General features: G+C 34.0%; 1 protein-coding gene across 1 annotated transcript; it reads right to left on the bottom strand.

Annotated features, from left to right (window-relative positions):
* Window positions 1-1,450: 1,450 nt before the first annotated feature.
* Window positions 1,451-9,192, bottom strand: LOC138333955 (calcium/calmodulin-dependent protein kinase type IV-like). The gene is made up of 6 exons (XM_069282652.1): window positions 9,075-9,192; window positions 8,031-8,105; window positions 6,113-6,194; window positions 5,571-5,694; window positions 4,579-4,737; window positions 1,451-2,694 (listed from the first exon to the last, which is right to left on the bottom strand). The coding sequence occupies exons 3-6, from the start codon at window positions 6,142-6,144 to the stop codon at window positions 2,647-2,649; spliced, it is 363 nt and encodes a 120-aa protein (XP_069138753.1). The 5' UTR covers window positions 6,145-6,194; window positions 8,031-8,105; window positions 9,075-9,192; the 3' UTR covers window positions 1,451-2,646.
* Window positions 9,193-10,758: the final 1,566 nt, after the last annotated feature.

Genomic DNA, 10,758 nt, shown 5'->3' with positions numbered 1-10,758 from the left:
ATTTATAATTAAAGTTACACCAATAGCATGTTAAAATACATGATTTGAAACCGATATTTTGAAAATTGAAACGAAACGAAAAATGTTCTATGGATGCAGTTACTTTTGATTTCTATCTAAGTCATATTATTAAGTTTCAGATAAGCAAATACTAATGTGATAGCAGTATCCGTATGCTTGATGTAATCTTTTCTGATCATTATTGTACAAATGATTGTAGATTTTCAGTGATCACATCTGCTTATTTCCCAGCATTGCCATATTCAATTCTGCTGTCAAAGTTGTTTCAGTAGGTATCATGTATAGGCCTTGTTTATTAAAGCTGTAGCTGTCAGAACGTCAGCAGATGTCGAGATGTCAGTAGGTATGTTGTATGTAACTTATTTAGACTGTAGATGTCGAGGTGTCAGTAGGTATGTTGTATGTAACTTATTTAGACTGTAGATGTCGAGGTGTCAGTAGGTATGTTGTATGTAACTTATTTAGACTGTAGATGTCGAGGTGTCAGTAGGTATGTTGTATGTAACTTATTTAGACTGTAGATGTCGAGATGTCAGTAGGTATGTTGTATGTAACTTATTTAGACTGTAGATGTCGAGGTGTCAGTAGGTATGTTGTATGTAACTTATTTAGACAGTAGATGTCGAGATGTCAGTAGGTATGTTGTATGTAACTTATTTAGACTGTAGATGTCGAGGTGTCAGTAGGTATGTTGTATGTAACTTATTTAGACTGTAGATGTCGAGGTGTCAGTAGGTATGTTGTATGTAACTTATTTAGACTGTAGATGTCGAGGTGTCAGTAGGTATGTTGTATTAACTTTTAGCTGTAGATGTGTAGGAGTGATGTCGAGGTGTCAGTAGTATGTTGTAATGTAACTTATTTAGACTGTAGATGTCGAGGTGTCAGTAGGTATGTTGTATGTAATTTAATTACACTGTAGATGTCGAGGTGTCAGTAGGTATGTTGTATGTAACTTATTTAGACTGTAGATGTCGAGGTGTCAGTAGGTATGTTGTATGTAACTTATTTAGACTGTAGATGTTGAGGTGTCAGTAGGTATGTTGTATGTAACTTATTTAGACTGTAGATGTCGAGGTGTCAGTAGGTATGTTGTATGTAACTTATTTAGACTGTAGATGTCGAGGTGTCAGTAGGTATGTTGTATGTAACTTATTTAGACTGTAGATGTCGAGGTGTCAGTAGGTATGTTGTATGTAACTTATTTAGACTGTAGATGTCGAGGTGTCAGTAGGTATGTTGTATGTAACTTATTTAGACTGTAGATGTCGAGGTGTCAGTAGGTATGTTGTATGTAACTTATTTAGACTGTAGATGTCGAGGTGTCAGTAGGTATGTTGTATGTAACTTATTTAGACTGTAGATGTCGAGGTGTCAGTAGGTATGTTGTATGTAACTTATTTAGACTGTATGTTGAGGGTCAGTAACTTATTTAGACTGTAGACGTCAAGGTGTCAGTAGATATGTTGTATGTAACTTATTTAGACTGTAGACGTTCGTTTGTCAGTAGGTATGTTGTATGTAACTTATTTAGACTGTAGACGTCGAGGTGTCAGTAGATATGTTGTATGTAACTTATTTAGACTGTAGACGTTCGATTTGTCAGTAGGTATGTTGTATGTAACTTATTTTGACTGTAGATGTCGATGGGTGTCAGTAGATATGTTGTATGTAACTTATTTAGACTGTAGATGTCGAGGTGTCAGTAGGTATGTTGTATGTAACTTATTTAGACTGTAGATTTCGAGGTGTCAGTAGGTATGTTGTATGTAACTTATTTACACTGTAGATGTCGAGGTGTCAGTAGGTATGTTGTATGTAACTTATTTAGACTGTAGATGTCGAGGTTTCAGTAGGTATGTTGTATGTAACTTATTTAGACTGTAGATGTCGAGGTGTCAGTATTTATGTTATATGTAACTTATTTACACTGTAGATGCAGAGGTGTCAGTAGGTATGTTGTATGTAACTTATTTAGACTGTAGATGCAGAGGTGTCAGTAGGTATGTTGTATGTAACTTATTTAGACTGTAGATGTCGAGGTGTCAGTAGGTATGATGTATGTAACTTATTTAGACTGTAGACGTCGAGGTGTCAGTAGGTATGTTGTATGTAACTTATTTTAGACTGTAGATGTTGAGGTGTCAGTAGGTATGTTGTATGTAACTTATTTAGACTGTAGATGTTGAGGTGTCAGTAGGTATGTTGTATGTAACTTATTTAGACTGTAGATGTTGAGGTGTCAGTAGGTATGATGTATGTAACTTATTTAGACTGTAGACGTCGAGGTGTCAGTAGGTATGTTGTATGTAACTTATTTAGACTGTAGACGTTGAAGTGTCAGTAGGTATGTTGTATGTAACTTATTTAGACTGTAGACGTCGAGGTTTCAGTAGGTATGTTGTATGTAACTTATTTAGACTGTAGACGTTGAAGTGTCAGTAGGTATGTTGTATGTAACTTATTTAGACTGTAGACGTCGAGGTGTCAGTAGGTATGTTGTATGTAACTTATTTAGACTGTAGACGTTGAAGTGTCAGTAGGTATGTTGTATGTAACTTATTTAGACTGTAGACGTTGAAGTGTCAGTAGGTAGGTTGTTGTCCACTTGAATTTTCATACTCATCATCCTTGCAGCTCTTGCAGCAAACAGCACACACTTCCTGCTGCTCCCTGAAATAAATAATGCCCATTCTTATACTATAATAACATGTAGAATTGTAATCATACCTATACTATAATGACATGTAGAGTTGTAATCATACCTATACTATAATGACATGTAGAATTGTAATCATACCTATACTATAATGACATGTAGAGTTGTAATCATACCTATATTATAATAACATGTAGAGTTGTAATCATACCTATAGTATAATGACATGTAGAGTTGTAATCATACCTATACTATAATGACATGTAGAGTTGTAATCATACCTAAGCTATAATGATCTGTAGAGTTGTAATCATACCTATACTATAATAATCTGTAGAGTTGTAATCATACCTATACTATAATGATCTGTAGAGTAAGTCATACCTATACTATAATGATCTGTAGAGTAAGTCATACCTATACTATAATGATCTGTAGAGTTGTAATCATATCTATACTATAATGATCTGTAGAGTTGTAATCATACCTATACCATAATGATCAGTGTTCCTTAGTCTTTTGTACAATATTTAGAGTTGGGGTTACGCTCAGTGTACCTTGTCATTTGTACAATATTTAGAGTTGGGGTTACGCTCAGTGAACCTTGGTCAATTGAACAATATTTAGAATTGAGGTTACGCTCAGTGTACCTTGTCATTTGTACAATATTTAGAATTGGGGTTACGCTCAGTGCACCTTGTCATTTGTACAATATTTAGAGTTGGGGTTACGCTCAGTGCACTTTTCATTTGTGCAATATTTAGAGTTGGGGTTACGCTCAGTGAACCTTGGTCATTTGAACAATATTTAGAATTGTTGTTACGCTCAGTGTACCTTGTCATTTGTACAATATTTAGAGTGTGGGTTACGCTCAGTGAACCTTGTCATTTGTACAATATTTAGAGTGGGGTTTACACTAAGTGTATCTTGGTCATTTGTACAATATTTAGAGTGGGGGTTACGCTCAGTGTACCTTGTCATTTGTACAATATTTAGAGTGTGGGTTACGCTCAGTGAACCTTGTCATTTGTGCAATATTTAGAGTGTGGGTTACGCTCAGTGAACCTTGTCATTTGTACAATATTTAGAGTGGGGTTTACACTAAGTGTATCTTGGTCATTTGTACAATATTTAGAGTGGGGGTTACGCACCTTTAATTTTCGCCTTGCATCTGTAGAGTTGTAATCATACCTATACTATAATGATCAGTGTTCCTTAGTCTTTTGTACAATATTTAGAGTTGGGGTTACGCTCAGTGTACCTTGTCATTTGTACAATATTTAGAATTGTTGTTACGCTCAGTGTACCTTGTCATTTGTACAATATTTAGAGTGGGGGTTACGCTCAGTTTACTTTTGTCATTTGTAGACTATTTAGACTGGGGGTTACGCTCAGTGAAGCTTGTTATTTTTACAGTATTTAGAGTGGGGGTTACGCTCAGTGTACCTTGGTCATTTGAACAATATTTAGAGTGTGGGTTACGGCCAGTGTACCTTGATCTGTACAATATTTAGAGTGTGGGTTACGCTCAGTGTACCTTGTCATTTGTACAATATTTAGAGTGGGGTTACGCTCAGTGTACCTTGTCATTTGTACAATATTTAGAGTTGGGGTTACGCTCAGTGCACCTTGTCATTTGAACAATATTTAGAGTGTGGGTTACGCTCAGTGAACCTTGTCATTTGTACAATATTTAGAGTTGGTGTTACGCTCAGTGTACCTTGTCATTTGTACAATATTTAGAGTTGGTGTTACGCTCAGTGCACCTTGTCATTTGAACAATATTTAGAGTGTGGGTTACGCTCAGTGAACCTTGTCATTTGTACAATATTTAGAGTGGGGTTTACACTAAGTGTATCTTGGTCATTTGTACAATATTTAGAGTGGGGGTTACGCACCTTTAATTTTCGCCTTGCATTAAACTCTCTGATTTTCTCCTGGGTCTCTATCAGGTTATCTCCCTTGGCTGCGATACCAGTTACCCAGGGGTGGCGTAGCGCAGCATCCACAGATAGTCGTTTTCGGGGGTCTTTTTGTAATAATCGAGCTATAAAATCCTTTAATAACGAAAATCAGGACAACATCATTGGATCATCAGCTTTTATCATGATATAAAGGTTTCGTAAGTTGTATTTGAAAAAATTGCAATGTTTTAGTATAAAAACAGGGTATTTCAGGAAACTTGTCTCGACTTCATTACTTTATAAATCATATGTCATATGGCAATCAATAATTCCCTCGAGTGTTTGCGTATTCCGGTAGTAAATGTTCCCAGACATTAATACAAAAACATATATCTAGTCAAATGTGTAACATTTACCTGAAGAACATCCTTGTCAGTTACACCATTGGAATGATTGTTTTTACATATATAATGTAGATCTAAACATTTCTTCAAAAGTATGAATACCTTATTTTTGGTGACGTCATGAATTACGTCATAATGTTTTGTTATGTTATCATCACTATGACTTTCATACAAGTAGTAAACATAAGTGATTTTTGTAAAAGAAAAAAAATTAATAAAGAAAGTAATTACATTTTTATAAAAAACGAAATAAGAATTTGATGTGAGGACATGCTTTCTGAAGGGCCTGTATTTTGAAAAGAAATAATCCATGTCGAAAACTTAAATCGTATGTGTCTTAAATTTTAACAAACTTTCTATGTTTAGATGAAGTTCAAAGCAAATGATAAAGTTTACCATACCGTTTATGAATCAGCAGTATCTATACTATAATGTATAATATATACATCTATAATATAATCTATAATATATTATAAAAAAACGTTATTAAGAAAAAGACACATATGTAGTTATGTGCATAGCCTACAACTGCAAAAACACCTTGATCACATTAAGACCTATATATTTGCCTGTCTTACACACCTTTGCATTTTCGCTGATTTTGCTCCAGACTTTTGGATCAAACTTGTAGTCTACCTTGAGAATTTTCTTGTATACCTCGCTAACGTCTTGATTTGGGCCATCAAACGGTTCGTAGCCACAAAGTCTGAAATTTACAGTTATTTTTTTTTAAATATGTACTAGACTAAGCATACTATGCAAACTGACAGAAACATGAACTAATTTGTACATGACTCATGAAATATTTTATATTTAACTTTTTACGCTATTTTACCAAATCCTTGTATTCACATTTAATATACATAGATATATCTTTCTGTTGGTCTTTATGACGTGTTGACTTTTAAACACCTGTTAATTGGTTCGTCATTCATGTCAATCAACAGAAGTGTATATCTTTAATAAATGTCTTTTAAATTACGAACCAAGTAGAGATATATATATTAAAGCAATGCATTTTACCATTCCAGAAAATAGCTTTATTAATAACGTCATCCATAGCCTATTTACTTATATAACAAATGTAGTGTACGAAATGATATAGGAAAATAGAAGATACGTACAGAATATAGGCTATGACACCGCAGCTCCACATATCCACAGCTGTAGGTTTATTATATTTGACTCCGGTTAGTACCTCGGGAGCTGAAACCATCATATGCATATTATTATAACAAATTTTAGCTTAGAAAACTGAAAATGTCGATTTAAGGTTAGGGTGAGTGGTGTGTGTGTGTAGGGGGGTGTAGTATATATCATAATTATATCATAATGGAAAGATGCAAATAACCCCAAACTGAAGTATTTGAAAAGTTAGATAATTGCATGAGGTATATCGTGGATTGTTTTGGTATATTGTATCAACACAACAGCGGGTAATAAAATGTTTTCTTGAACATTTCCGATGCAATGTCATTATAGTAATTCATTTTGCAGATATCTGATACTTATGTATATATCAGACAACATCGAATTGTATCATGAAACATAAATTTAAATTTAAAATAGAAACTGTCACTGGACATATTGACGGGCTTTATTCACCAACAAAGAATTCCGGTCAAGGTCATTGATATCAACAAACTTGGTAGCCCTTTATCTCAACACGCTACAGATCAAATGTCATCTCTTTTTGCCTTACAGCACTTGACAAGAAGTAGTTTAAAGATATAAGGAATTTTGGCCCATGTGACCTTGAATGAAGGTCAATTGTGACCTTGAATGAAGGTCATTCATATTAGGTTTAGGTGGCTAGACATTCTAGAACGCCACAAGATGTCATTTGAAGATTTTTTAGTTTTTTTTTTGCCCCTGGGACCTTGAATATAGGTCAAGGTCAATCATATTAACAAATTCAGTAGTTATTTAAGTCAGTATGCTACAGGTCTAATATTAGGTCCCTGGGCCTTTCAGAACTTCACAAGGTCTCATTTGAAAATTTTAGGTTTTTAGGCCCATGTGGCCTTTAATATAGGTCAATATATATTAATATATATTAAGAAAATTATAATTGGTCTCTGTGCCTTCTAGTACTTAGAGAAGATTTTTTGATGATTTCTTCGAAAAATTGCACTTTTGAACTTTGACCCTTATTTCCAAGTGTGGAGTAAAGTTATTTGTTCCATTTTCGTTTCTACATAACATATCCAAAAATGAAAGGAATTCCTCAAACCTTAAAACCGAAAGTGGGGTCATAACAGCCATACGAGTATTGTATTCTTGACCTACTTCATTTTGTGACACCTTCAGACCCTATCCTACAACATACCATATAAATACTTTAAACCTTTCGTTTACCAATAACTGGGAGAGACTCCACAACGAAAACGGTATTTTACACTTTTACACAATCATTCGTAACATTATTTTTCAATTTCATAGTAGTATGAAAAAAACTTTTTTCCAAACAGTGTAAAGCGCTTATAATTAATTTTCCACACAAATACATCTACACGTACGATTCCATTGATTTTCAAAGGGATTATTTTTCCGAATCAATACTCAACGTCAATTTTTCTTTTGTGATGTCACGATAACGACGGGGTTTCGCATGGTATGAGAAAATAATTTGCTACTCAGAAAACCTGATTTAGTATGAAAACTGAGAAAAATGAATTATTAAGTAATATACGTGTTCTTTCTGCGCACAACATCAGTAAAACATCTCCTGCATTTGAGGGTTAGGTACGTGATCTTCAGGTTGATTTAGATAATAAGGATGTTAAAAACGTTTTCACACATTTAAATGCACCCCATTCTATTTGATTTATTTTGTATAGTGAGTGATGTCAATCTTTACCATGGTGCATGGGCTATCCCGTCACCGTGTAACACTGGTCAGTATTAGCTGCAATATATTTCTCTCGATCGATTGAGCGTTAGACTAGTATCTAGATTTCTATTTTTAGAACTGAGATATTGATTAGATTCGTATAAAGTCACGTGTTATTCCTGCTTTGTACCTATGATTGAATTACTTACGAACATATCCCGGGGATTCACAGACCGTGTTAGACCTGACGTCACCAGCTAGGATACGGGATAGAGCGAAGTCAGCTGTAAATATATACATTGTAGTGTAGTATAAAATAGAACCGAATCAGAACTATTCAGAACAGAAATGAAATATTTGCTTGTTTTGATGACTGATTGTACACGCATCGCTATTTGAGTTTATTATATGACTGCTGCTTTTGCTGTATTTTGATTGGCCAATAAGTTTCTCAGAAGTATTCATCAACTGCGATATCAACCCCAAAATCGGCGGCAAAAAGCACGCGAGGTTACTGGACTCAGTCCAGATACCTCTCGCGAGTCCAGTAACCTGTGTCAAAAATAGATCGAGGAAAACTCCCTTGAAATGTGACGTCATAATCACTTTTGACGTCAAGTCGTACCCAAATACAGCGTAACAGGAGTTTCCCTCATTCAATGACGTCGGGATAATCTATTGTGACGTCAATATTATAGTCGGCAACATACATGGCGGAAGGCAGCAAGTTCACTGCGATCAACGGTGACAAATGCAAACTTCAATTTATGGAAAACGTTCAAGAATGCCAGACGGGCTGCAGTTGATACAATATTCCAGTTCTACCAGTCTAAACCGTTAGCAAGAAGCATTTGGATATTTACCATATACTACATGTAATTGCTTTTGTAAACAGAAAGTTTGCAAATATCATCTTGTTTTTTGTAGTTTTAAAAGTCTTTTTGAAGAGCCGGCTTAATATCACGTAAGTGTCATATAATAAAACAGTTATCGACCTATTTTCAGGTGGATACGGTGAGTTATCAACCCTCGAAAATGATATAACCCTCGGCCTCCGGCCTCGGGATATATCACTTACTCGGGATGATAACTCACCGTATCCACCTGAAAATAGGTCGATAATTGTATAATATTACTGATTTCTAAAACCCCACAAATACAAATAGTAAACAAAGGATAAGACTGAAAGTCATGTACGATAAGTATCTGTTTCATAATCTCTTTTTTTTGTATTTTTTTTATTTTGTACCAACCTAGTTTCAATTTTGAATGGTCTTTGTTGCTTTCATAGAGAAGATTCTCCGGCTAAAATAAACAACATAAAGATGAATAAGTCAACAATAACGATTCGAACGAGTCAACGTTTCAGTCGCATTAAATATATACTATATAAATACAGTAGGTATGTAAATGATCAACTTGTTTAGTGCGTTTGTGTAACAAATTCAACAGAATATACCATATGAGTTAACAATAAACAAACAGTTCCATGGTAGAACAAGGCTAAAATTGTGAATTTTTTTAATAGAAGTCTCTGAAGCTACATAATAACTTTTTACGGTATGCTGTAAGGAACAATATGGGTATTTATGATCGTTAAATAAGTATAAAGTGTGTACCTTGACATCGTAGTTAAATAAGTATATAAGGTGACCTTGACATCGTTTAAATAAGTATAAAGTGTGTACCTTGACATCGTAGTTAAATAAGTATAAAGTGTGTACCTTGATATCATAGTAAAATAAGTATAAAATGTGTACACCTTGACATCGTAGTTAAATAAGTATAAAGTGTGTAACATGACATCGTAGTTAAATAAGTATAAAGTGTGTACCATGACATCGTAGTTAAATAAGTATAAAGTGTGTACCTTGACATCGTAGTTAAATAAGTAAGTATAAAGTGTGTACCTTGACATCGTAGTTAAATAAGTATAAAGTGTGTACCTTGACATCGTAGTTAAATAAGTATAAAGTGTGTACCTTGACATCGTAGTTAAATAAGTATAAAGTGTGTACCTTGACATCGTAGTTAAATAAGTATAAAGTGTGTACCTTGACATCATAGTAAAATAAGTATAAAATGTGTACACCTTGACATCGTAGTTAAATAAGTATAAAGTGTGTAACATGACATCGTAGTTAAATAAGTATAAAGTGTGTACCTTGACATCGTAGTTAAATAAGTATAAAGTGTGTACCTTGACATCGTAGTTAAATAAGTATAAAGTGTGTACCTTGACATCGTAGTTAAATAAGTATAAAGTGTGTACCTTGACATCGTAGTTAAATAAGTATAAAAGTGTGTACCTTGACATCGTAGTTAAATAAGTATAAAGTGTGTACCTTGACATCGTAGTTAAATAAGTATAAAGTGTGTACCTTGACATCGTAGTTAAATAAGTATAAAGTGTGTACCTTGACATCGTAGTTAAATAAGTATAAAGTGTGTACCTTGACATCGTAGTTAAATAAGTATAAAGTGTGTACCTTGACATCGTAGTTAAATAAGTATAAAGTGTGTACCTTGACATCGTAGTTAAATAAGTATAAAGTGTGTGTACCTTGACATCGTAGTTAAATAAGTAAAAAGTATAAAGTGTGTACCTTGACATCGTAGTTAAATAAGTATAAAGTGTGTACCTTGACATCGTAGTTAAATAAGTATAAAGTGTGTACCTTGACATCGTAGTTAAATAAGTATAAAGTGTGTACCTTGACATCGTAGTTAAATAAGTATAAAGTGTGTACCTTGACATCGTAGTTAAATGTACCTTGACATCGTAGTTAAATAAGTATAAAGTGTGTACCTTGACATCGTAGTTAAATAAGTATAAAGTGTGTACCTTGACATCGTAGTTAAATAAGTATAAAGTGTGTACCTTGACATCGTAGTTAAATAAGTATAAAGTGTGTACCTTGACATCGTAGTTAAATA

The sequence above is a fragment of the Argopecten irradians genome, chromosome 10 (assembly GCF_041381155.1).
Source record: "Argopecten irradians isolate NY chromosome 10, Ai_NY, whole genome shotgun sequence".
Lineage (NCBI taxonomy): Eukaryota > Metazoa > Mollusca > Bivalvia > Pectinida > Pectinidae > Argopecten > Argopecten irradians.
This window is presented reverse-complemented; position numbering and strand designations above follow the sequence as displayed.